Raw genomic sequence first — 27,520 nt, 5'->3', positions numbered from 1 at the left:
TACCTTCAAGCCTTTAAGACCCCAGACACTATACCTCGTGGTTGCATAGGCTGGTGTGCTTCTTCCATGTGGGCTTTGTTGCTTCTGAGCTTGATGGCCGCTTGATTACCTTCAAATTATTTAATTTCCTATTTAATAGGAAAACTCTGAGCACAGGCCCTAAATTTACCTGAGATGCCCTGGCCATGTTGAATTATTCAATTCAGATGACAAAGTTATTCTCTTCCTACCATCTACTTATTTAAAACACCTAATTCCACAAAGGAGTTTTAAAGGCATCCATTTTCCTCGCTTCTGCATTTTTCTTTGTTGGTTAGTAAACTGCATACACTTGCCTGGGAATAAGTCCTCTCTGAGCTTATTGTAGACACAGGAGAGCCATTACGTATATCCTTTCCAATTAGAGACATAAGAGAGATTGGTCTTACAGAAGAGCAGATAATAATAATAGATTATGTTCTTAAGTATTATTTTCTTTCTAGTTAATTTTTACCTTACCTTATCAGGCAAATATTGATTACATACTTGAGGGAAAAATAAGAAAGAAGAACATGATTTTTTAATTAAAATTAGATACTTGATTTAGAAAACTTCACTTCTAGTTTTAAAGTAGATGAGAAAAGTAAAGAAACAATGAAAAATGTATCCGGATTGTTGATCTGCGTCAGCACCACAGCCGTCTCCATTTATTCATTTATCACTGATGGTAGTCAAATTCGTTTATCACCGTTGGCAGTAAAAACCCTCAGCTTATGGTAGCTTTAGATCATTCTGCCATAGTGGAAAGAAATGTTTTATATCATAGTGTTCACAGGCATACACATTATTCCTCAAAGTTATATAGTACACACTAATCTCAGGAATTCCGTGTTACATGAATGCTGCTTATATATTTTCATATACTAAATTGTCGTTTTTAAGCAGATAACTAATTTATATGTGCATGCAATCTGTCTTGACAAGGTGTTCAAAGGTAAAGAATTTCCCAGCACGCGTGGAAAATTTCCCCAATCAGAGCTGAAAGAGCTGTGTGCTCACTTCTAGATGCAATGCTAGTGAGAGACAGCATGCAACGCAACTCACAATACTGCCCCATCTTCCAAAATCTCTTAGTAGATTTTAGCATGGTCTATTGTACAATGGAATGAAAAGGAACTTTCTTCACTCACTAAATTAGAATTAGATATAATATTTTTCCTACAACTTGCATGTTAAATTTATCCTGCATTTTAAAAATATTAATTTGGGATTCGTGAGTGGAAATTAGCTGTATTAGACAATAATTTCTTTTTTTTCCAGGCACTTGCCCCACTTTCAAAGTGGTTTGACTATTTATCTTCTAATAGTCACTGCTATTTTCAAGGCATTGATCCTAATAATGCAACGTGTGAGAAACTAATGGGAGAGGAGGTTTGAAGGGTTTTTGTGAAATTAACAATGCTGCTTCCAACAGTAGGTATATTGTTGTTCCACACGTATGTTGGTTCTCTGTATCTGTCATCAGAATCTCCTTGGAATGAGAGTTTGAGGAGCACATCTGACAGCATCATGGGCACCTGGCTCCTTGGGGCTATTGAATTGCCCCTTCTTTTTTTTTTACTAGATGGTCAAGATGAAAATTTTAGGTTTCTGAATGATTTTATAAGCTGATGATATAGCTCGGTTGACTGGAGGCTGTTAGACATAGACCCTGAAGGTGTGTGCATGGGTATGTGCATATGTGGACATTCCTGGACATATGTGATCTATCACCAAATCAATCCTAGAATAGTCATCAGGTACTACCTTTCCCTTCCCCAAAATTTAAAGTATTATGAAGTTCTCGAGGACAACTCTAGATTTTACCCAGGGAATCAGTAAATGCCTAATCTCATTCCTGATCCCCCAGGGAATCAGTAAATGCCTAATCTCATCCCTGATCCACTAAGTAGCTCAGATCAGAACCATCCAGGAAAGGCCTGAAAAGCCCACCTCCCTACGGAAAGGCAAGCACTTGCTCACGATTGTTTCTGTTCAGAGTGGCATGTGCCAACGTTGCATTGCATTACGTTATGTTGCATTAATGTAATTCCATCATTTTAACTGGCCTTTAACTTGAATGATTGATTTACCTTGGTCCCTGCTGGTGAGGAGTCTTTTATTTGTAATGGTGATAAGTAACCACTGGTTCATCCAATAAAGCATACTAGTGAACATACTTGACGGTGCTCCTTCGAGGGACGAAACGATTTGCTTCTGCCCCCGAGCCACACTCGTGCACAGACTGCTTTGTCAGGACAGCAAAATGAAAGCAAGTTGGATGGTGAAGAAGAGGCTCCCTTTCTAAAGCGGATCCTGTTTCTTGTACAATCAAAGGTTCACCCTCCAGGAGAAGCCTGTAAATAGCACGGGTGTTTTGCAGAGCTGAAAGCCGCCTCTCCTGACCCATGATCATCTGGTCTGAAGTGGAAGTTTTGATTCATCTAGAAAGTCAGCTGTGTGGATGCTGCCATCCATCTTTCCTTCAAAAGGAAGAGGATAAGATTTTAAAGCCTAGACCTGCCTTGCCTTCAGATTCTTTGATCTGTGTTAATTCTCACTTTCTATGTAGAAAAAGGCTTTTTGCTCATCTTTGTTTTACAGAAAGTAAAATTTCTTAAATAATTAATCAGGGAACAAAATTTAACTGGATCTATTTACATAGTCTCCATAAAAATAATTGTCATGTGGGTGGCTGACACCACGTGACATTCAAGCTTTGGATAGGAATCTTGTTTCTCTCTCTCTCTCTCTCTCTCTCTCTCTCTCTCTCTCTTCTGTGAATAGTCATTCCACTCAAAACTACCAGATAAATTCTTCAGGCCGAATTTACTTTCTTTTCCAGCAAATAGCACGAGCAAGCGCCTCCCCTCCACCCGCCTCAGTAATGCCCCTACTGTTCTTTGCTTTCTTCTCTTTCAATAAATAAGAAGAGGCTTTAACAACCTGAACAATCTGATGGCAAAGAAGCGAGTAGATGCAACGATTGGAAACTGGAAGCGATGGATGCCTTAGGGACTTCCCGACTCAGACAAAGGTGTTTCCCATACTTCACACATCCACCGTGCTACCTCGGTGCTCAGACTGACTTCATTCTGTCAACTTCATTCGGACTGAGGGACAAACCGTCTTTTAACACTCAGGAGAAATGAAGAGAGTTCAAGTGAATTAAAATGATGAAACAGTCCATACAGTTCCCTTTATTTGTACATAACCATATTTTATGGGAGATTTCCCCCCTCAGCCTCGCCCCCTGTTTTAATATTTATGAAATTCCTAAAGCTTATGAACTTAGATTCCAGTGCTAACTCTAACCAAAGAATTGTTGCTGTTAGCTATTGGCTAAGTAGAGGCGCAGCATTATGGGAAAGAACAGCTCCCTGGGGTGTGCTTGGCTGTAATCTTGAAGGAAGCTCTTTGCGAGGCCTTTCCTTCTGCAGTCTCTGGGGGCTTTCAAATCATCCCCTTCTACCTTCGCAGCAACCACAAGTCTATGGCACCACCCAGGCTCCTGTGAACCAAAGGATAAACTCCTGAAATCATCTGAAATGGATAAATGTAGGCCTCCTAGGATGCGTGTCTGTTGTCTTCATTATTTCTTTTTCAGTAGGGGATAGGATGTTGAAGCCGTCTATGAAAGCAAATGTTTTAAAATGTTGATTAAACAAGTGTTAATCTGTAAAATTCAACTAGATAACCTTTAAAAATAGTACCATTTTAGGAGCCCACGTGGCATAGTGAGTGGTTGTGCATTGGGTTGCTAACTGCAAGGTTAGCCATTCGAAACCACCAGCTGCTCCTTGGAAGAAAGGGGCAGTTCTACACTGTTTTTCAGGTTCATTATGAATTCTAACCTGGATAGGGTCTACTTGATGGCAGTGAAATTGATTTTTTTTTATTATGTATTATTAATCATTAGAATTTCCACTCAAACTCCAGTAACAAATGATACGGCCAATTTCAGAAAGCTCAGCTCTGTTGAGCAAAAGTGAATTGAATTTTAAGGAGGTGTCTGTAATCCAAGTCAACATTCAACAATTAGTAACATAAACCTTTATAGTACATACCCTAAGGCTGCCAGGTTTGATTTCTCAGGTTGTGTCAATTTTAACCTGATTTACAAATAAACAATTAGGGAATTACTCTCATATTTATTTCCTTATATGTTATATGTTAAAGGCATAAAATAATTACAATAAAAGAGACAATTAAATGTATCAAGAGAAAATATTATAATCAGCGATTGGATGTTCTGAACCTATGTGTATGCTTGTTTTAAAACATCCTAAAAAGCAAATAATATTTTTTCTGGAAATTCTTGACAACATATATCTTAAAATCAACAAAAGATTTTGCCATTATATGATGCTTTTCTTGATTTATAATAACTGCTGTATTGAGTCCTATGATTCTTCGTGTGTTTGCGTTTGTGTGTGTGTGCGCGCATGTGTGTGTGTTTCTTGCTAGTGGTAGAATAAAGGTAGCAAGCTTGATTGAAACACTGAAAAATATATATGGCAAACTCTGTCTTGACATGGTCACTAGTAGACTAGCCTTAATCTATAAAGTTTATATAAAAAATTGTCAGGATGAATGATTATGGGTAGACCACTCCTAATCAGTGAGGAATATATATGTTGACCTTTTGGATGCACTTTAATCACAGTCCTTTTGGTAATGATGACAAAGCCATTATATATTTACATTCATTCTCTGAGCATCTTTCTTAAAATTAATTAACTGAATCAACACAACATTTAGCAAAAAACAGTTGCCACAGAGTAAATATTGACCCTTGGCAATTCTACATGTCAGACTAGGACGATGGTCCAGGGTGTTTTCAATGGCTGAGTTTTGTTGTTGTTGTTGTTGTTTTTCAAAAGTAGGTTGCCAGGCCTTTCTCCTGAAGTGCCTTGAAGTGGACTTGTTCCTCCAATGTTTTTTAGTTTTGTTTTGTTTTTAACAGCCAAGGAAGTTAACCATTTGCTCTAACCAAGGACTCCAAACCATTAAATTTAGAAGTGTTCCATGATTCCAAAATACAGCCACTGCCATCAAGTTGATCTGACTCACAGCACCCCTGTAGGAGAGTGTGGAGCTTTCAAGGTTGTAAAATCTACAGAAGCAGAGGGCCTCCTCTCTGACCTTTTGGTTCATAACCCAATGACTAACCCCCTTCACCACCAGGAATCCTCACAGTGATAATGCTAAATTTGAAAGGTCTTGTGTTAAATTTTCTATTTAGAAATAGAAATACCGTTATCCTTTACCATTTTCCTCCATGAAGCAGAACCACTTTTCTGGTTGTATGTGAGCTTACTGAGAGAGATACTGAAACACTGATATCACAAGTGAGAGCCAGGTGTGATCAAATAGCCCAACCTTTCTGTTCGATTTTGTCTTTTGCAGATCATGGCTATTTCAAACATCACAAATGCAGTCTTAGAAAAGTGGGCTTATGAGTCCATGTCATCCCTATAGGCATTGGCAAATCTGGATAGATGTGGTATACAGCCCATGGTCAGGTGTTGGGGTTGGTAGGGGTGGGTAGAAATAATTGTATTACTTCTTTCCAAAACTTCTGAGTAACAGCAGCCTAATCGGTGATCTACTGCCAATTTTGAGTTGTAATTGTCTAATTTAGATTTGATATCATTTTACTCTGTATCATTGGTGATATAGATTAAATTTTAGTTTGAAAACAAAATCTTTCAACATAATCAACACTGAATAAAAGAAGTTTACAAAAATCTAGCTACTTCATAATTTTGAGGCTGAACACATGATATTTCTAAATATGCACATGTATGTATATATAGCTGAAATTTCTGTGATATTTTAAAATAATTAATTTCTAAGAAAAACTTAAGGGGAGACAGCTCTATTTTTTCTATTTCCTTATCTGATATTTGTAATTAATGTTTGATTAAGGTTGTAATACCATAAAATATCCCAGTATTTACTTTAAATATTGTTAGAAGCCCTTGTGGCCTAAGGTTTGTTTCTTTTTGTCTTTGGAATGAAATGTTATAACTTCATAAAATTTCAAAATAATAAAAGTCATATTAAACAAGTATTATTTTAATTAAACAAAGAGAGCCCCCTCACCCTTTTCTGTTGTTGATTAAAGAATCAAAGTTGCTTTAAACTTTTCATTGAGTCATAAACTTGGGTTGAAAAGTTGTTTGTTTACTTATCAAGATTTTCCAGTACAAATGTAATACTTAATAAATCATACATATGAATATCATAATCGTTAAAAATGTGTCTCTATTTAAACAGTAGATTCCTCAATTTTCAATATTTTAAGGCCTTTAGAAAATTATATTTCATTTAAACTCATTAAAAATGCTACTTTATGAAAATATGGAATAAATTTAATTTTATGCCTTTTTTTGGTATATAAATCCCAAACTACTGAAGAAATACATTTATTAAGCCAGTGTCTTCTAAGTAAGTACTATGGAAGAACATTCAAACAGTTTAAATTCAAATGAATTCTGTGATCTCTTCCATTATATTCATATGCTGCTAACTAACAATGATGGAGTGTTTCATGTAGAACATCTACTGTGCTAATCCCTTCATATGATTTATCTTCTTAAATCCTCAGAACAGCCATATTAATTAAAGACAAGTGTGCCCATTTTAACTGGTGTATAAGCTGATGGATAAAAAGCCTTCAGGCTATCAGAGAATATCAAAATAACTTACAATGAAAGTTGCATTTTCACCTGATATGTTTGACTCCAATCTTCTATCTCAATCAATAAATTGCACTCCCTGTTCTAAATGAAGATGAAGATAATGCCATTCACACAAATTAATTCATTTGGAATGACTGCAAATGGAATAAAGGCAATTCTGTTCAGTTTCGGCTAACATCTGAGATTGTGTCTAACAGATGCAGCCAGACACCACATCTGGCACTTAGGTGATTCTTGGAACTCATGCCCATAGCCCCATTTACTGAGACTATTCTCAATCATCTTTCAACAAACACAACCCCAAGTTTAATCCATTTCCATTGCTTGGATTGAATTTAGCAGTAGAAAGGTCATTATCACACCAGCTGCCTTGATGCAACTGTGAGCTGACATTGCTTGGATGCTGCAAGGTAGGAGTGGACTGACTAAGGGCTGAATCTCTGCAGATAAACAGAAAATGTGTGTTTTATACCCTTTGGAAGTTGGTTTTCCTGTAGATTTATATCCACTCTCTACTAAAAAAAAAAATTACATATTTTTCTTGTTTGGTTCAATTTGGAAGAATGGGTGTGAGATCTCTATATTGACATCTAAAAGTGGTTCAACTGTAATTTCATAATGCCATAAATTCCATTATACCAAGAGAAAGCATAATCACTTCATTGATAACTGTGTTAATCTGGGTAAGCTAGAGAAACAAATCTAGAGAGACTCAGATGTGTGTAAGAAAGAGCTCCATATCAAAGAGAAACTGTACATTAAGAAAACATTCCAGCCCAGTCCGGATCAAGACCATAAGTCCGATATTAACCCAAATGTCGATACTAGTCCATAAATTCCTCTTTAGACTCACGCATCCAATGGTGTTGAATGCAGGATGATCACAGGCCAGTGGGTGGAAAGTCTTATGGATCCAGTGGTGGTGAAAGCAGCTCAGCACTGGTGTGGGTCCCCGCGTGGCTCCTCCAGCTCCAAGGCTCTGGCTCTATCAATGTAGCTCCATGTGGCTTGTCAACAGGAATGTCTCACATGGAGTGAGTCTATATCTGGCCTCCAGTGAGCTATTTATCTCTGTTTGTGCCTCCCAAATGAAGTCATCAAGCTGTGACCTGAAAAGCTAGACTCCACCCCTTCACCAGTTGACACAATAACTATAATAACAGCAGTATTTCCCATTTATAAGACATTTTTAAAATTGTGAATTTGGGGTTATATTTCAGATCATCGATTTTGTATTTAACAGCTTAAACTACTAATCAATCCCGCAATAGTTTACCCAACAGTGCACCCACCCCCCTCAACTTTTGATTTCTCTTCTCCTCGTTGTGAATTCTTCATTCACCCAAGTTAATATAATATATCCCACCCTGACCCTCTCCCCTTTGGTAAGTTCCAAAGTCTGTTTCCTTTGGTATGAAAGTGTTTGTCTTAGTTTCATCCTAACAGTAGAGATCTCATGCAATGTGTCCTTTTGTGATTGACTAACCACTCAGCATCAAGTTTAAAAAGGGAAGCCTAGTGGCGTAGTGGTTACTAGGTAGGCTGCCAGCCACAAGATCAGCGGTGTGACCCTGGAAGAGCAGCGAAAGGCAGGCGGGTCAGGGTGATGGATCACAGCAGCTCAAGGCATTTATGTGTTGCAACTGCTGCGGTTGGATTGGAGGGGGGAGTCTACATATAGGTGATGTTTAGGGGGTGACAGTAGGCACTGATTCTCTTGTCAGCAATGGTAGAAAAGAATATTGCAGCAATATTCTTTTCCATTCAACCTCAACTCTAAGATATTTGATGTTAAAAATAAGTTGGATTTAAATGTGAAATGAAGCAAAAGAGACTTACTCCATGTCATGATGAAACTTATTCTTTATTTAAGAAGGAAGTTTCCAGATCAAAAAGAGGCTTGGATTTTTTTTCTCATCTAAAAGTTGGTATCTGTACCCCCCACCCCACCCCCAAATTCTGGAAAACAGGCATTTTATTCTATTTGTAGTTATAAATAAGTATAAATAGAAACTGGTGATGTTTATTGATTCCCATCAGTAGTGACTACACAACTCAACTAACCAAAAACTCAGTGTGTATCTGCGTGCGAGCCTGTGCTGCCTCAGAAATGGGTCATCTTCGCCAAGGTCACATTGGTGTAACTTTTGTCCTTGGGGTCAGAGCCAGGGGCCTGGCTCTCTTGCGTGAGTCCATTCTGTAAGGCAGACTCAGTGCCTCGTTTCCAGCCACTGCCATTTTCAAGTTCTTCCTATGGAAAACAGAAAGACAAGGATTAAAGCAATTTTACTTGGGCTTCTGCCTCAAAAACATAATTGTAATAAGCAACAGAAATAACTCTGACCCATGATACTTTATAATAACTTCATATCAAACCAAACCGAAGCATTTTGTATGGACTGTGTCACAGTGAAACTGTGATGCTTTTCAATGGTTGATTTTTTTGGAAAGAATCATGGCTTTCGTCCTGTGCTGCTGTGGATTTGAACCGGCAACCTTCTTTGAGTCAGCAATGGAACACTTCACTGTTCTCCTGAGGGAAGCCTACCTCAACACATGTAGTTATAGCTAATAAAACAAAACACCCAAAGCATTGCCATCAAATTGATGTCAACTCATGGGCCCCTATATGGCTTTTCTGAGGCTGTATGTTTTTGAAGGCAAAAATAACCTCATTTTTCTTCCACAGAGTGACTGGTGGGTTCAGATGGCCAACGTTGCAGTCAGCAGTTCATGCCCAACAGCACCATAGGGCTACTTTTCTAATGATGATCGGAATAATCATTTATTGGGTATTACAAGATGCCTCATGTAACGGGAAGAAGCTTGAACACTTCTCATTTAGAGAAGGCCCGTGATACGCTGGACTGACGCAGCGCCTGCAACAACGGGCTCAAACACGGGGACAGTTGTGAGGATGGCACAGGATCGGGCGGTGTTTACCTCCGCGGTACAGAAGTTTGCTGTGAGTTGGAACCAACGTAATGGCACTGAACAACCACCACAATTTAGTGCAGCACTCTTGATGGGCAGTATTAGTACCTCCTGGGAAGAGACCGATCTCTTTCTGAGACAGCGGTGCCCCCTTCCTGCCCAAGCCATCGGGGGTGTTGTCGCTTTTAGGCACCGGAGGTTCCAGCTCATAGTCGCCCTCCATCCAACAGAGCAAAACTGCCCGGTCCTGTCCATCCTCACGAGTGTTATGTCAGAGCCAATTGTAGTCACGGGGTCGATCCAGCTCCTTGACCATCTTTCTCCTTTTCCTGGACTTCTACTTTATGAAACATGATGTCCTTTTCCAGGGACTCGTCTCTGCTGATAACACGCTTAAATTGCCCGAGCAGAAGGCTCCCTATGCTCCCTGCAAGGCGTATTCTGGCTAGACCACGACAGGGCTGCTTGTTCTTCTGACAGTCCAGAGGATGGCCAATACTTGTCCTCAGTGCCGTGTTTATTCCCAGCGGTCTTTTCAGGCCAATATAAAGTTTATCGAGGCAAATGGCTCTTTTTCAGTATGATCGATTGTTCGATGCCACCAACCCCTTTCTTATCAAACCACTGTTGATGAAGACTGCTGGCCTTCACCTGGCTGTGTTCAACATTCTTAAACAGTCATGTCACACATGTTGCTCAGCCACAATCAGAGCCTGGCACTGAAAGATCTGCCTTAACCATTTGAGCTCCGAATCCTGTCTCTATCTGCACCTGACACGCTCCATCAAACCCTCAGTAAAGGGCTCCTTCTCGGTACTGCAGTCTAAGTGCTACATTCAGCTTGGCTTTATGTATGTTGTTTTGGTGTCTCTGAAGGAGGAGAGCAATTGACCACCTAAAAATATGATTAATATGAGTGAGAGCCCCCCTCCCAGAGTTCCAAAAGAGTAAAATGTGTGGAACTGAAAGAATGAAAATGGCTCAAATAAGAAAGAAATGGACCCCCGCCCCCCTGCCAAAAAAAAAAACCCCAAAATATCAGGCATGCCTTGATAAAGTGGGAGGATAAACAGATAAGGTCAGATGTGATGTTAAAAAGAAACTTTTCCCCAAGGCCTTACAGTAGTTGTCAAATGCTGTTTTCGTACTGAATACAGACAACAACAAAAATGTATTGGCATCCAGTCGATTTTGACCCAAGTACCCCTGTAGGCTAGGGTAGAACTGCCTACTGAGAGTCACTCTTTATGAGAGTAGAAAGCCTGTCTTTCTCCTGAGGAGTACCTGGTGGGTTTGAACTGCTGACCTTGTGTTTAGCAGCTCAACTCAGAGCCGCTGAACCACCAGGGCTCCTTTCTTACCTGTATAATCTTGCCTAATACAGCTTTGTTTTCTTTCAACAGACACCCTGGTTACCTTTTGTAACCTTACAAATGACATTTCCAACCTTTTTTAATATGGTCAAACCATTAGATATTGTAGCATGTGAATTATATACCAATAAAGCTGTTAAAAAAATAATAATAAAAGGTATGGTCATCTCTCTTTCTGTGGGAGCTTTTCCCTGGTTCCTCTGCTGTCCCTTCCTCTCCTGCCTTAAGTCACTAAATCTACTTGGATGGCTGTAGCCCTGCCTGGACACCATGTGCTTCCTAATGGGATGAGGATAACTGGGGAGTCCTGGACCTCCTGTGGCTCCCTGCTCAAAGACCCTCCTCATGGACCACATCTCAGGTGAGAAAGACTGAAGCTCAGAGAGGTTAAATAATTTACCCTATGAAAATAAACATATATCTAAGGTTAAACACAAGATTGCTTGACTCTTAAAAACATGTGCTTTTGATCAAATTAATAACTTTTTTAAAGTTATTATTCTCAACACTAGACTGTGTGCCTTATTTTGTTACTTTTCTTATTATCTCTATCATATTTTTTAAAGAAGTCACCCTCATGGGCTGAAAGGAAATTTGAAAATCACTCACTTGCAGTGTCAACCTATTTCCTTGTTTAAAATGGAATCACGCAGGTAACTCTGAAGTTCAGCCCATATATTTTCAGTTTCTACCATTCATTGCCTTCCCTTCCCACACCTGTCCTTGCAGCTGGCTTAAATTTATGGAAGAGGAATCCATTTGAGTCAACCACAGATTCTTCTGAGGCTGAACCTCTCGCTCACCTGCTCCGTCCCACTGTCATGTGGAACTCCACACCAGCATAAGGTTTTGTATTCCTTGGACCAAAAGCAAAATAAATTACACACTGGTCTAATTAACAGGGGTTGAATATCTTTGCCATGTTGAGGTCCTGTTAAAGAAAGAACAGCCGAATCAGGTGGTTATGCACATTCAGGTACTTCCGTTTAAGGGTTTGATCATTGTCCGTTTGAACAGTGGGTCCCTTTAGAAGAGTGGAAACAGTCTGTCTGGTAAATTCATAGAAATTGGTTACTCCTCAAAGGGGTGGAGGCTAGTTTGTCAATTATATCTAAATGATCAGTTCAGACAAGCTAATGGCTTTTCATATGAATCTACTATTTAAAATACATATTTTAATGAATCTGCTAATTGTGTGTGTGTATATATATATATATATATATATATATATACTTATATATTTTTTGAAGTTGTTACCAAATGAAAGGCAGAAATTACAAATGGGTGTGCTTCTCAGCCCAATGGGTTGCCACCAAGTTAACTACCTTGTGATCATCTCAGGTCGGTCAGAGTAGAACCGTGCTCCACAGGACTTTCAAGGGCTAATTTTCTGGAAGGAGATCACACCACCTTTCTTCCAAGGAGCCCCTGGATGGACTCAAACTTCCATCCTTTGGGTTGGAAGTTTAGCATATTACCTCTTTGCACCACTCAAGGACTCCACTTCTTATCATAGCCAAGATCTCTTTAATTTCAGTGACTATTTCTTGATATATATTCAGAGTTCTAAAGTATTGAAGATAGCAAAATGTGCAGCAGACTTCAAAAATTCATGAAATAAGACATTGATTTTCATTTTTCATGGATTTTTTTAAGCACCCTTGTCTTTCCAGGGTAGTTTCCCAAAATGCTGCCATTGAGATTATCTGTCGGGTAGGACTCATGACTTCCCGTTGGTTAGTACTACAGAATAGATCATGATAATGCTGATAGTATTGGGCAGTTGAAACAGGCAGGTAGCATGAGTATGATTATGATGGGCTTATTATACTCCACCTCCTCCCACCACTTGCTCACAGATTTTGACATAAAAAGGGTAATGAACCGTCAATGGACTATGGCTTAAGATGTGGATTTTGAGTGCCAATACCCAAAATGATTTTTATCTTGAAGTCTGTGGCTGTAGAAAGGTCCATATCCCGGCAGAGAGGGTCTAGAAAGGATGTATGCAAAGGGGATGGTAAAATTCTCCTTGGTTTCCAGTAGGTTAGTAAAGGATGACCCTGTGAGACAAGAAGGTGGTGATGGGAAAATCTCCAGTCTCTCAGTGAAATGAAAAAGAAATCCACTTCTTTTGTGTGTCCTTCCTTATTGTTATATTACACAACACTTTTCACATGGAGATTTCTGGGAGCCAGGTGTCAAAACAACTGACAATGAATATATTGGGATTATATTAATATTTATGTGTATGATGCATACACAATACAGCGAGTCAAAGTGATTGCTACAAAATCCTGGAAACCTTATTAAATAGAAACATCAAAATGTGAAGCTAATGCTTCCCAATACCTCCTCCATTGGCTCCCTACATTTCCGAAGATGTTGCTTCCGTCTCTGTAACCCTTGCCCGAAGAACCCCGTGTCCCTCGATTGATATCAAAATCTGTGAAAATGGCATCCTCAAGGGACTCAAATTGTGTTCCTTGTAAATGTTCTTTGAGTTTGGGGAATAAAAACATCTGAATGGGCAAGATCAGGGATTTAGTATTGATGAGGTAAGACTCCCCCCACCCCCCAAAATCTCATGGGCAAGCTTTCTCTACCCTCACAGAATAAGCAAAATTCCTAGTTGTGATGGGGAACCAAAATTCCTGTCTGCAGCTTCTTTCCTTTTGCTCACCAACTCGGTTTTCTATTTTCTTAAGATTCATAACCAGCCTTTGCGATCATCCTGTGTCATTCAAGAAAATTATCAAATGACCCCTTTGACATCCCAAAGAGTGGTTGTCATGACCTTCTGAGCTGATACCTCTGGTCCAACAGACACCCTTTGAAGCCATTTCTTTGATTGGACTTCTTTTTAAAGGCCCCTAATGAGATATAGACCAGTGGTATATTACTAAAGAGAACTCGTCTGCAGCATTGATCACATAGACATGTTCAAGCATGTTCTGTTTGGCATAAGTCCATTAATGTATGAATTGGAGTCATGGTAACAATACTTTTTGACTGACCCTCATATGTACATGTACAAATTCCTCACTGCCATCGAGGTGTTTCCAACCCATGGCACTGTTACAGGACAGGGTAGACCACCCCTGTGGGTTTCTGTGATTGTTTCCAGGAGTAGGAAGCCTCATCTTCCTCTTACAGAGAGGCTGGTGGTTTCAAACTACTTACCTTGAAGTTAGTAGCCCAAAGGGGCTGAATTTTCATGAAAAAAAAGTTCATTATCTTTTAATTCTGATTTTCTGCCAACTTTTCAAAGTTCCCTCATACATCCAAGCATATCAGTTAAAATATACTTGTACATGTCGCCTAACAGAGATCACGTGTATCTGAGAATAAAAACTTTTTATCGTGGACTCAAATTTGCACCAGTGTGATGAAAATCCTGGGCCCCAAAGGATGAATCTACGTAACCAACCTGTCATGCAGCTGATGATTACTCCAGCAATTATGCACCCCAGGCAGCCCACTGCACTGTAGTAAAGGTAGGAGATGGAATACCAGGTATCAGCTATGACAGGTCTGTGAAGGAAAATAACACATGCCACCAGTTACATAAAGTCTGGAATTATGATTTCAAAGACTAAGATGAGCTTATTTGGGCATCTGGCATCTCTCCAAACCCCAAAACTTAGCTTTTTTGTCATTTGTTAATATGTTAATTGATTCAAGACGGGTTTTGCTAAGTATTTCACACAATCCAATCCATTCCTAAATTTATAATCCCGGAAGTCCCTGAATTATGAACAGAATCTGGTCTGACGTGTGTCTTTAAATTGAAGTTGTAGCTCAGTCAAAACAGGTGTATACAGTTCTTATTTAGCCTGACGTTAATAAGAGGCTCAAAGCCCTTTCCGTGATTTAAGTGCCACGCAGGTGTAAGTGAAGCTGCTTTGGATGAAGAATTTGTTTCAACCAGAGCACATTTGACTCGGTCATTTAAACGTGAGTACGGTTTTACAGAACACTGGAGGGCAAGTGCGGAAAAGAAAAAGACAAGCCTCTCTGTGGTTCTAGCTCATAAGGAGCTGACAGGACAGGGTAGGATGGCCTCGGTGGGTTTCCGAGTCTGTAACTGCTGACAGGAGTTGAAAGCCTCTTCTTTTCTCGGGAGGACCAGGACTAGTGGCCCATAAATCAGACATTCATTACCCTAGTACTGCCTGCATCGCAGTGAGGACTGCGACTTCCATTAGTTTTGTGCTATTTAGTCAGCAGGAATTCCTTTAGCTACGATTTAGTGTTCAGAATGGTGACAGGCATTGAGGGTGTCCAGGTAAGTAAACTACAAAATCTGCATTCGAGGAAGTAACAGATAATCCTAAAATGCTGTTTTGTATTATCAAGGACTGCGGATTTTCTGTATGTGAAATTCAGGGTAGGTAAAGCTCTAGAGATAGTCACTGGGTTAGTAATTACCTAGGGGACTGGCACTGAAGGTTTTCAGGGGAAGTGAGGAGCTAACTACAATGAGTATGTGAAGAAAATATTTTGAAATTGATTGTGGTGATGATTGCACACCTCCTCTTAATATCATTGAATGATTAAATTGTATGATATGTGAAGTATATACCAAAAGTTCTATTTAAAGAAATAATGTGGCAGCCTTGGTAGACTAGAAACAAAGGATTATGAGAACATTCAGAAAGAGTATCAAAACCACATTAATATGTGAGATGTACCACAATTCACTCTTAAAGAATGTCTAGTAGTTAATCAAGCAAAGAGAACTGAGGGCCAAGATTTAACATTCCACAAAACGAAGCCGTGATAGAGCCATGGAAAAAAGAAATAGCAGGATGAGTCTGAACTAAAAGTAGATGTAATTGGATCATGAGATTTACGGAAGGAAATGATTCTGTACTAAATGAAATGCAGAAGTAAAGGAGGACAATATATTGGATGTTGTACTATAGCAAACAATGTGACCTCTTCACTGTTCTATGCTGTGATCCATCTACTTCCATTATAATAGGTTTTACGCAAACAATGCCAAAGAGTTCAGGAGCTAAAAAAACTAGCAACAAATGGTGGTTGTCTTGCCGTTTCTTTAAGAGAAGGAATCAAGAGTTAACTCTCAGTCCCAGGGAAGTTTTAAATTGTGGGAGAATGATGCCAATAAAGTCTAGACACAGGAAAAAAATGTCGACACAGATCTCAGCTGAGTGTATGTAGATAGATTTTCATCTCCTTTCTTAGTGAAGCGATACTTTTGTTGAAATGTCACTAGTATCCTATAAAGACACTCCTGGTTTTTAGCAAAAAGGACCCAACGGCAGTTTGCTTGTAAGTTTATTTCTTAGGGGAAACTTCCCATTTACAAGTGGTAAATGATGAAACAGGTGATACTCAGCTGATCATGCCCTCTTCAACGAGCAACTGCATCTTGATGCAGTTGCTCTGTCCTTAATTTTAAATTAGGTATTTTAGGAATATGGCATATGTACTATTTGAAAATGCCCTCTCTCGTTCAAGATTATGAGATAATGCCAATGAAATTCTTCTAGGGAGTTGCTGTTCTAAGCGTGCTATACCTGCTACACTGAAGAATTTCTGCTCTGAGTTAACAATACAAATTTTAGTTCTGCGTGGTATCCCAAATCCTAAGACTCCATTTCTGCTTGTGAAGATGGTCTGTGCTCCAGGAGTAAGGAAGAGTCCTGATTTCCGAGGAACAGAGAGGCAGTGGGAAGAAACTTAAACTTGATTCATTGCTTCTCTCAAACTGTGTTCCCTTTTGAAGTGAATCAGACACATGACTTCCAAGAGCTTATTGTCTACTGAGAAGGTAGAGCCAAATAAAGATTGACAATAAAATGGAGTAGAACCCAACAGACTACAGTGGAATGCAGAGCAGAAGAAGTCACCATAAACTAAAACAACAAGAAAACAAACTAAGACTCATAGCAACACTGCAGGGAAGAATAGAACTATCCCTTTATGTTTCTGAGGTAGTGATTCTTTATAGGAACAGAAAACCTCATCTTCCCCCAATGGGGTGACTGGTAGGTTTGAGCTGTTGTCCTTGCAGTTAGCAACCCAATGGGCCACCAGAGCTCCTCATAGAACAGAACGTAAGAAAAAAGAATAGTCAAATATGTCTTTAGTAGTTATAAAATCTGGTGTCAACTTGAGACTATTAAGAATGAAGGGGTGGAGTTCAGCCTGTCAATCAGGTTACAGCTTGATGACCTCATTTGGAGGTGCTATGGAGATAAATAGCTCACTGGAGGCCAGACCCACTCTCTCATCTACACCTTCCTATGGACAAGTCACATGAAACTACGCTGATGGACCCAGAGTCCTAGAACTGGAGGAGCCATATAGACACCCCTGCCAGCAATGAGATATTTCCTCCACCACTGGATCCACAAGACGTTCCACCCACTGTCCTGTGATCTTCCTGTATCCTGCATTATTGCATGTGTTGTGTGAGTCTGAATTAAAGACTGCTATCGGACATATAAGCTAATATCGGGCTTATGGACTTGATCTGGACTGGACTGGGATGTTTTCTTAATATACAATTACTCTTTATATAAAGCTTTCTTATACACATATGAATGTCTATGGGTTGGTTTCTCTAGTCCACCCAGCCTAACACAATTTCTGATGGGCCACAGGTGCTGTAGACAATGCAAGCTTGGCCTTAGTGGACAGTTCATTCTGCATCTCACTAGACAGTTCATTTTGTACCTTTTAAATATGAGGTTCAACATGTGACTATTATAGAAAGGCTTAATGAATGGAAGGATAATTGTTTTAAAAAATATATTAAGGTCATTTCAAGTCAAGAGGTCAAATAATGCATCTGCAGTATGAATAGAATGGATTAGAAAAGGAAAAGTTAGAGGAAAATGAGAAAAGTCAATAGAAAAAAAAATAGGATAATTTAGCTTTCCTGAACATTGGAGCTAAGCTCTGTTCCTCAATACTATTCTTCCCAGATCCCTTTTCCTTGTAATAACACCATGATCCTCACACTCACTCATTTCCAAACGCTCCGCTGTTTTTCCTGTCTTACATAAACTTCCACCCACAATTCACACGTTTGCCCCTTCACCCATATTAACCAAAGCAAACTCACTACACTGGAGTCAATTCTGAGTCGTTGCAACTTTATAAGACAAGGTGAAGCTGCCCAAGCAAGTTTCTGAGACTGTAACTCTGTACAGGTGTAGAAAGGCCCATCTTTCCCTCTTAAACATCTCAACATGATGAGTCCAGAAGAAAGCTGGATCCACAGCTGGCATTTCTTTAGAGCTCGATTCACATAAGAGAGAAAGATAGATTTCAACAGACTTTTCCCTGTCAATCTGTCTCTGAGCTGCTGACCCCCTCTCAGCCTTATCAGAATATTTCAGATGAGCATACCTACTAGACAGCACTTGAGACACCAATTCTGTAACATTTGATGGAGCACACTGATCTGTCGACAGAGGCAAGGGCAATGTCTTGGAGTCTGCTGCTGGGTAGATAAAGCCTCCAATGGCCACCCAAAATGACAAGGTAATTCCAGTTAATAGGCCTCCAAGTGCACCCTTGAGAAAGGAAAACAAGTTATAGAGATCAGACAGAGCTGTCTTCTGAAATAATCACACGGGGGATCCTGGGCTTCAGGGATTCTGGCTCGAGATCCCAAATTCTTGATGACATGTGCCAGAAATAGTTTATGGACACTCTCTTCTTTCCAATTCCCACAATGCAGCCTTAGTAACGTGTTTCTTAAATAAAAACACTGGATGTTATTAGAGTGAACATACTATTTCTGGGTGTTTTTGCTGTATTTTTTTTAACAGAAAAGAAGTATCAACTTTTTTTCTTTTGGCACATCAAAATCTGTTGAAACCGCTTTCCCAATGGAAGATTTCTGAAGTTCAGGGAAGCTGCACATAATGGAGAAAATGTGGTCGTTTTTCATTGACAGTATTATTCAGAAATCCTTACTCCTATTTCTCTTCCCAAGAAATTCTGGCGGAGACTCCAGGCTCCCAAGTTCTGGGATTTGTTTTTGTTTGATTCCAAAATCCAACAAATAGATATGCAAGCCCTGTCGTTTAAGGGGTATATTTATTGGCAAACGGTGCTTAAAAAGCCGGTGAGTTGAACGAGTTCTCCTGTAAAGGAAATGGAATATTCTCGCAGAGACGAAGACTTCGTGAAAACGAAAGCTGGACCCTCAGTGTCGCACAGATGGCCGAGGCTGCTCTGTGAAGAAAATAGAGCACGCGTGTGCACGCACACTCAAATGGGCTAATGCCTCTAGCTATAAACAATAAATTAATCACACATCCCTAACCCAAAAATCCAGAAGACGCTGCCCACTAGTGAGAAAATTAAAGCAAGCTATGTGGTTTAAACGCATGCCTTGAATTCTGGCTTTAGATCCTAAATGCTTGGTCCCATGTGCTAGAAATTATTTATGTGCACTGTCTTCTTTTCAGTTCCCACAATGCAGGCTTAGTGATGTGTTTCTTAAATAAAGACACTGGATGATATTAGAGTGGACATGTTATTATGTTCAGTAGGCCAATAGTCAGCAAACTCCTTTTGTGAAGAGAAGATAAGAAGTATTTTCAGCTTTGTGGATCATTCCTTTTCTGCCACAATAACCCCAAACCACAATTGTAGTGTGAAAACAGCCACTCCCAAACCAAACTCACTGCCCTCCAGTTGATGATACTTCTGAGTGGCCCTACAGGACTGGATAAAACTGCCCCATCTATGTCAGATACTGTCAATCTTTATGGAGTAGAAAGCCCCATCTTTTTCCTGTGAGGTGGCTGGTGATTTTGAACTGCTGACTTTGTGGATTGCAGCCCAATGTGTATAACTACTATGCCACCAAGGCTCCTTAAAAACAGGTCATACACAGTATATAAACAATTGAGAGTTGCTGTGTCCTGATAAAACTTTATTTATGAACACTGATGTTTTCATTTAAAATAATTTTCATGTTTTATGAAATATTCTTGTGTGTTTTTTTCAATCATCTAAAAATGGAAAACGTTTTTATTCCGTTGTTTTTTTATAAACTTGCAAGCCTATATAAAGCAGGATATGGGCTAACTTTGATCCAAAGGCTGCATAATCGACTGACCCCTGGCTTCCTGTAGAGTAAATGTATTTCAATCTGAGGTCCAACTCAGACTAATTTACAGTAACTGCAGAGCCCTGTTGGCATAGTGGTTATATGTTGAACTGAGATCCACAAGTTTGGAAGTTCGAAACCACCAGCAGCTCTGTGGGAGAAAGCCAAGGCTTTCTACTCCCATAAACAGTTCCAGGTTCAGAAATTCATAAGGGACAGGTTTACTCTGTCCTATGGGTTTGCTATGAGACACCATCAATTCACAGTGTTCGGCTTTGGTTTGGCCTGAAAGATTATGGTACTTACATAATTTCATGTCAACTTGAAGATGTCTAAAAGTGTAGGGCTGGTATTCAACCTGTCAATCGGGTCACAGCCTGATGGGGCCTCCTTGTGGTCATGGGCTTCTAATAAGAAGGACCCTGGGAATCTCTCTGCTTTCACTTTGCTGCTGGTGGGCCACTCTGAAACCCACCATGGGTTCCATGGGAATTTGCACCACCGACCTGTGACATTCCTGTATTCGGCTTCATTGCTTGTGGCTGTGTGAGTCCGAAGGACTTAAGGACTAGAATCAGACTTGTGGACTTGAGTTGGACTGGGCTGAGATTTTTTATTTATTTGTTTTCTCAATAAATAATGCCTGCTTGATAGAAAGCTCTTTCTCATACACATATGAATGTCTATGGACTTGTTTCGCTAGTCATCCCAGCATAACGCAAAGACCACAGTAAGAAGGATGCTAAGGTTGTGTCCACGTTCTATGGACAAGAAATCTGTGATGAATATGGTCAGCCATGACCAATGACAAAGGGGCCCACAAATTTATAATATCACTTACCTTTATGTAGAACACATTTTCTGACTAAATGGGGCCATCAGTAATGAAAATAACTAACAAATTAATGTTGGTAAGGCATTAAGATATTAGGTAACCTGCTTATAGTTTATCTGTGGCTAGGAAATTGCCTTTCCTCAAATTGCTTTCAAAGACCAAGCTACCTTTGTCATTTCTAATATCAGAAAAATTGGTTTAAGGACTGCCCCTCCACACAGGACTGCAGAGGAAATGATGCAAATCGCAAAGGTTCTCTTGCCCCTCCCTTCTCTTTGCCCAGATCCACACAATTGACCCAGAGAAAATCCAATTGGAGTGGTAGCCAGAGACTAGTAAGGTTTCCTATGACGTCAATAACGACATGGAAACCTGAGTATAATGAATGTCTATATGCAAGTAGCTGGGTCCATAGCAGTAGGTTAAATGACTGTTTTCCTGGAATTAACCATAATGAAAACTTTTAAAAATATTTTAAATGATTAAATGCTGCTTTGATGCACACTTAGTACACATTCACCACAATTTACTTGAGAATTTATTATCAACCCATCAGCCCAGCAAAACAGAGAAGTCCAAGTGCCAGAATGTCCCAGGCTAGTTATTTAAGTTAGACCTAGTTTTAGGTAACTATTGAAAAATATAAATATAATTTATCTTTGTTTAAGTATTAAAAATTATGCTTTAATTAAACTATTTCTGAATTCACTATTAATTGTAAACTATACTTTGTGGGTCCTTAACTGAAAACGTTTAACTTAAACCTCAAAAGAACCTGCCCTTATACTACGCTATCTACATCTAGCATGATTATGATTATGATTACATCTACATCTACTCTTCTTTGCTTTCAATTTCTCAAAGGCTCCAATGAAGTTAGGTATCAACTAAGAAGTTGTATATCTTCCATGAAGTTATCTATCTAACTTACTAAGAAGTTGGATATATACTATGAAAAGAAGCCGCCATTCTTTCCCTGGAAAAGGCAATCTTTCCAAGAATATGTGAGAGGAGAGAAAAAAGAGAGCACATAGTAAGGGCCATTTTGGGTGGGAAATGTGAGCAGTGACATGGGCTTCTTACCTTCCAGTTCACAAAAGGGAATATGATGCCCAGACTGAACAAGCCAAGCATTGGTCCTCCACACATGCCATGGATGCTAAGGGCAGCCTGTGGGGCAAAACAGACCTGATAAATCACTCTCTCTACTGTTTGAGGTCCATCTGGAACCACTGCATACCCCCTCTCTTAACCTGGAAGAAAATTGTGGTTCTCATCTTGACTCATTAATCATATGCTTTCTATCAGAATTTCTTCCTTCTGGAATCCTAGAGAGAAGTAGTTTGCCATCAGCTGGAACTCTGATTTATTTCTATTTTCTATTCTGTCAAAAAGCATTTATAATATGTTAAGGAAATAGATCCAAATTTTAGTTTCATATTCTATACAGTTGACCATCTGTTCTAGTTTAATTTGACAATTCTATTATTTTGATAATAATAATTGTCTGCTCTCCTCCCTCCAGAATGCTTCCAGGATATTGAAGTTTTAAGCTGAGATGTTGTAAGGAGACCATTGAACACTCCATCTTCCAACTTATTCCTCCCTATCTTCTGGACTTTGGAGAATGAGAGAATTTAACAAATACATTTCCATGGCTGTCAGTCTCTAAAATCCTGTACCCAAACAATAGGAAAGGCTTTCCTTTACCAATTCACTGTCACCGTCTAGTTTTATGATAATGTCACCCAAGAGCCTTGAAAGTGCACATGGACTTTTATAAAGTGAGCATGTGTGTAAGTACACACCCAACACACATACCACCCAAACACACAACTACTCTACAATTTAGCCATATCTCAGTTCATGAATTCTGGCCTTTGGGAGCTTCTTTGGATTAAATACATGAGATTGTGATACACCAAAGATCTTGACTAACATACTTTCATGCAAACAATGTGAACTTCTTTTTTTTTTCTGACATCAACCCCATCTTACATGGGGTTCACGTATGAACCATATAGGTTATGTGAAAGTGTGAAGTACTTACATGGCATATGATATGGAACTATATGGTGTTTGTTCTGTTTGTCAGACACCAACTATGTGTCCGATAGTTAAGATAAACTATCTAGGCACACTGACCTGGTCATGTAGTTGTTGAACACTGGCTTACCCCACCCACTGCTCCATGGAAGAAGTGGAGTCTGCTTCTTAAAGATGTTTAACCTTTTAATCCCTATAGGGCAGTTCTACTCAATGCAATGAGTTCTGGTTTTGCTAGGCAATCTAGAAAATTATCCAACTTAATCCTAAAAGTGATCCTATTTGATAGACAGATAGATAGTTTTAATTCCATTCGATGGATAATGTGATCATAGCCTACTAAAAACCTACTACAAATCTACTTCTAGCTGGAAAGTGACAGAGCTGGAATTTAAATCAATTTCTGGCTCTAAAACTCATGATGTTGTTCCTCAAAAGCCGTCTCTGGGAGAAAGATTCATCTTTCTCTCACTTTCTCCTTTGGGCTGGGGATGGGGCAGGGAATGTCAAAAGAACAAACCGTCATGACGATCTATTTTATTTCAAGAAAAGGTTCTTGCAATAATCCAGAAGTAATAGACTGTGTGGGATCTAATCATGGATGTGACACATAGAACTCAAGTGTGGTGGCATTGTGGTTATTTACTCACATTTCTTCTACTTCAGAGGGTCATCTTATTCCTCAATACAAATAAAGAGAACAAACCAAAAAGCTTCAAGTCCTCTCCAGTCGCAGTGTGGCATCTTTGATGAGCCATAATTAAGTTATCATGGCTGTTTTTGAAGGTTAAGTTTCAGAAGAATCAATGCTGCAGCATCCTTTTCCCCAAAGTCAATATTTAATTTCACGTTCTTGCCATTTCGTCTGCTGACTGATGGTGCTAATGCATAGGTTCTCTAGTTGCTGAATCTGGAAGCTAATTTTACTAGCTATTATATAGGCAAGTCAATAAGTACACAGCACTGCTTAGATCACTCTGTGAAGAAATTGGCATGTCCTACAAAGTCACTAACCAGTATGGATATTTCAGCGAAAATTTTTTCACATAATACAAAAATAAAAACAGATATTTAATCTTTTATGTGTAAAAAATCTTACTTTTAACCATTTTTGTTGTCATTCTACCCAAACCCATTTCCATTAAGTCAATTCCAATTGATGTTATTGTTGGTAGATATCTACAGGTTCTATAGAATCACCTCTAAATCACAGGGATCCTTTATACAGCAGAAGGAGCCACCACCTCATCCTGCATCATTAATTGTTCTGTTTGAGCCCACGGTTGCTCCATCTGCGTCAATCCATCTCGTTAAGGGCCTTCCTCTCTTTTGCTGCCCCTCTACCTTACCAAGCTTCCTTCTCCAGGACTCGTCTCTCCTGATAACGTGCACAAAGTACATGCGATGAAGTGTTGCCATCCTGAGTCTAAGGAGTATTCTGGCTATCCCTCTTCAAGACAGAGTTGTCTGTTCTTTGACAGCTCATGCTACATTCATTATTTGTCACCAACAGCATAATTCAAATGCGTCAAATTTCTTCAGTCTACCATATTCAACATCTAACTTTCACATGTACACAAGGAGATTGAAAACGCCATGGCTTGGGTCATAGTGACACCATGCAATAGAGTAAAACAACACCATAGAATTTCTAGGACTGAAACATTTATGGAATCCAAGTGCCACAGCTTTCTTCCGTGGAGCAACTGGCAGGTTCAAATGTACCTACCAGCTTAAAGTCAATGGCTGTAACCATTGTAGCACCATTGGCCTTTGTTTTCATTAGCATGCTTAATTTGAAGAAGACTTAAAACTCAACTAGCTGAACTTTCTCCTCTCTGCCCAAATCTCATCAAGGCTATGCGCGGAAGTGGAGGGCAATTCCCAGCAGCACTTCTTTGAGGTTGATGTTGCTTATGCCTTGGGCAAGATAATTTGATTCTTTGCATTAGTGTCTCATTTGTCATTTGAGGATTATAATACTTGATTGCTAAAGATTTTGTGAGTATTCAACAAAGAATTCACAAGAAATCTCAGAAGAGTACTTTAATACAAAGGAGCATATGACAAAAACAAATGAAAAAATAAGTGAGTCTACTGTCTTTGAGTGGATTCTGACTGTTAGTGATCACATAGGACAGAGTGAAACTGCTCCATAGGGCTCTGAGACATGAATCTGTACAGGAACAGGCAGCCTTTATCTTTCTGCTGGAAAGTGGCTGCTGGATTTGAACCACTGCCCTTGTGGTTAGCAGTCCAACATTTAACTCATTCTATTACCGTGTACTCCTTGGAGTATATGATTAATTCAGAAAATGATTGCTATTATTCTTATTTCTTTATTAATACTGCTGATAAAATTACCTACATGCTCTGATTACGAAAGGAGCATATTGGATATAATGGCCTTCTTCTAAGTTGACAGGTGAATTTTGTTGCTGTTCCTTGGTCCCCAGCCCTTACACATAATCTTGAATTCACACATTTGAAATCACACAGGTTGCTTTACTGCAGGGCCTCCTAGAGCATTCAGTAAGCTAATGTATGCTGTGCCTGGATATCTGACTGCTGAGGAGGGAGATAGCTTGCACCATTTTCCAGACATCTCTGACCTTGGAGTTGTTTTTTCATTTGTTTGTTTTGAGCATTTCCCGGGATTATATTCTCCTAGACACTTTGTAATATTTAAAATTAAAACATTGGAAAAGTCTTTCTTTTAGGAACTGAAAGCTGCTTCCTTCCTGTCTATCCAACACGACTCACAAACATACCAGGTGAGTGTGGAGTGGTTTTGTGCACATGAAATTAAAAACTTGACTCCATGTCTTGCACCGGTGGTACTCAATCTTCCCATAGATAAAGTCTGAATACAAGAGTAGTTCCATTATATTCGATAGAGCAAAACTATTTGGGCAATCAAATAGGGCAATCACAGCTGCATCTTTACACAGTCAAAGCTAGGAGGCCACTATACAAATAAAAAAAGAGGATGCTCTGTCTTCCAGTCCCACATCTGCTCCTATGTAGACAAAAGAACTATCAGGTGACCTACTGCCTACGTCTTTGTTCTCTGATCCTGCAATGGAGACACAGTTGACTATTGACAACATGGGTTTGAACTCCATGGGCCAACCTATTCAAGTTTTTGTTTTGTTTTCAGTTACTATTGTAGGGAGCTCAAGCATTCAAGTAGCATTAAGAATACCCTAATAGCAACAGGAAAAACAAATCTACATATGTTGGGGCCGGCCCTCTTGCTCAAGGGTCATCAACAGTCACTGGAATTCCTGCAGCCATGGACATGATCAAATGCCTTGGGGGTTGGGTGTTGGGTGTTGAGCTCCTAACAGCAAGCTCAGGAGCTGTAAACCACCAGCTTTTTCAAGGGAGAAGGACAAGGCTTTCTTCTCTCATCAAGAGCCACATCTCCAGAGACCTAAAGGGGCAGTTCGACTCTGTCCTATAGGCTTACTACTAAATGGTAGTGGGCCTGATATCAATGAATCAGAGCATTTGGACTTTGGAGGAGGAAGCAAAGCTTTAGAAAGAGAGTAGGGGAAAGATGCTATTTTAGGGTTGTTTTTTTTTTCTGTTTTTCCCTCTTTCATTACCTGCACAACGCCCCCCATGAGGGATGCAGCCACAGCCATTGAGGTACACATTGCACCAAACAAGAGACCTGAAAGAAACAAAATGTGTAACTATCACCTAGGCTTGCTCTGAGGGATTTCTTGAGCCCCCACTCAGACCAATCCCTAATGCAAGAATGGATCTCTGCTAACGGTCATCCCCAGCCAGCACGAATCACCACTGAGTCTCAGAAGGTCTCTCAAGGATGTGCTTGTCCAGAGAAGGTCAAATAACTGTAAGCTAGACTCAGGTTTTCGCTCCCGAATTCAAGAAGAAACCCATCACATGGAAGCACCATGACTTCTGGAAACGCTCTCAATCTAAACCAAGGAAACATTCCAGTTCTCCCAGCAACTCACCGGACACAGAAGATACCAACTTCACTCGGATTCAGATAGCTTGTCAATATTCAAAATGGATAAATTAAACCTACACATGCTGCCTTGTAAGTTTTACAAGTCTGGATTTTCTTTCCCCTCAACACACTGGTTGTGCCACTGCTGTGGTTCTTAGTGGATTGCATAATCACTTATTCATTTACATATCTGGTGAAGGACCCGGGGGCCATCAGTGTCATGGTCTGAAGCACCTTCCACTGTACCTCTAGCATCTTCCGAGCTCATGGAATGAATCTGTGTGGGCTCCTTCTCCTTCTTAAAACACCTTCTAAATTATCTTAAAAATGCATCGCTTTTATTGTATATAAAAAACACCTATGAGTTTAATGAATTTTCAGTCTATGTTATAAACTATAGATGAAAAAGGAAGAGGCAAATGAAAAAGAGATACAGTGACAGAAGTGAAGAAAAAAGATTTTCACTATTCTTTAAACCTTCTCCCTCTGGTGTATATATATTATTCAAAGACTACACAT

General features: G+C 39.5%; 1 protein-coding gene across 1 annotated transcript in view; it reads right to left on the bottom strand.

Annotated features, from left to right (window-relative positions):
• Positions 1-8,570: 8,570 nt before the first annotated feature.
• The window catches only part of SLC5A12 (solute carrier family 5 member 12), a 46,516-nt gene continuing 27,566 nt past the window's right edge, over positions 8,571-27,520 (bottom strand). Inside the window, exons 10-15 of the mRNA XM_004708400.2 lie at positions 26,628-26,695; positions 22,054-22,140; positions 18,419-18,585; positions 14,463-14,566; positions 11,836-11,963; positions 8,571-8,976 (exon numbers count right to left, since the gene is read on the bottom strand). Of these exons, the coding sequence (XP_004708457.2) occupies positions 8,830-8,976; positions 11,836-11,963; positions 14,463-14,566; positions 18,419-18,585; positions 22,054-22,140; positions 26,628-26,695 (701 nt within the window). The 3' untranslated portion in view covers positions 8,571-8,829. The remainder of the gene's footprint in view (positions 8,977-11,835; positions 11,964-14,462; positions 14,567-18,418; positions 18,586-22,053; positions 22,141-26,627; positions 26,696-27,520) is intronic.

The sequence above is a fragment of the Echinops telfairi genome, unplaced genomic scaffold (genome assembly GCF_000313985.2).
Source record: "Echinops telfairi isolate 266 unplaced genomic scaffold, ASM31398v2 ScPeMD7_60;HRSCAF=208, whole genome shotgun sequence".
Taxonomy (NCBI): domain Eukaryota; kingdom Metazoa; phylum Chordata; class Mammalia; order Afrosoricida; family Tenrecidae; genus Echinops; species Echinops telfairi.
The sequence above is the reverse complement of the archived record's forward strand: the minus strand, read 5'-3'. Positions and strand labels throughout refer to the sequence as shown.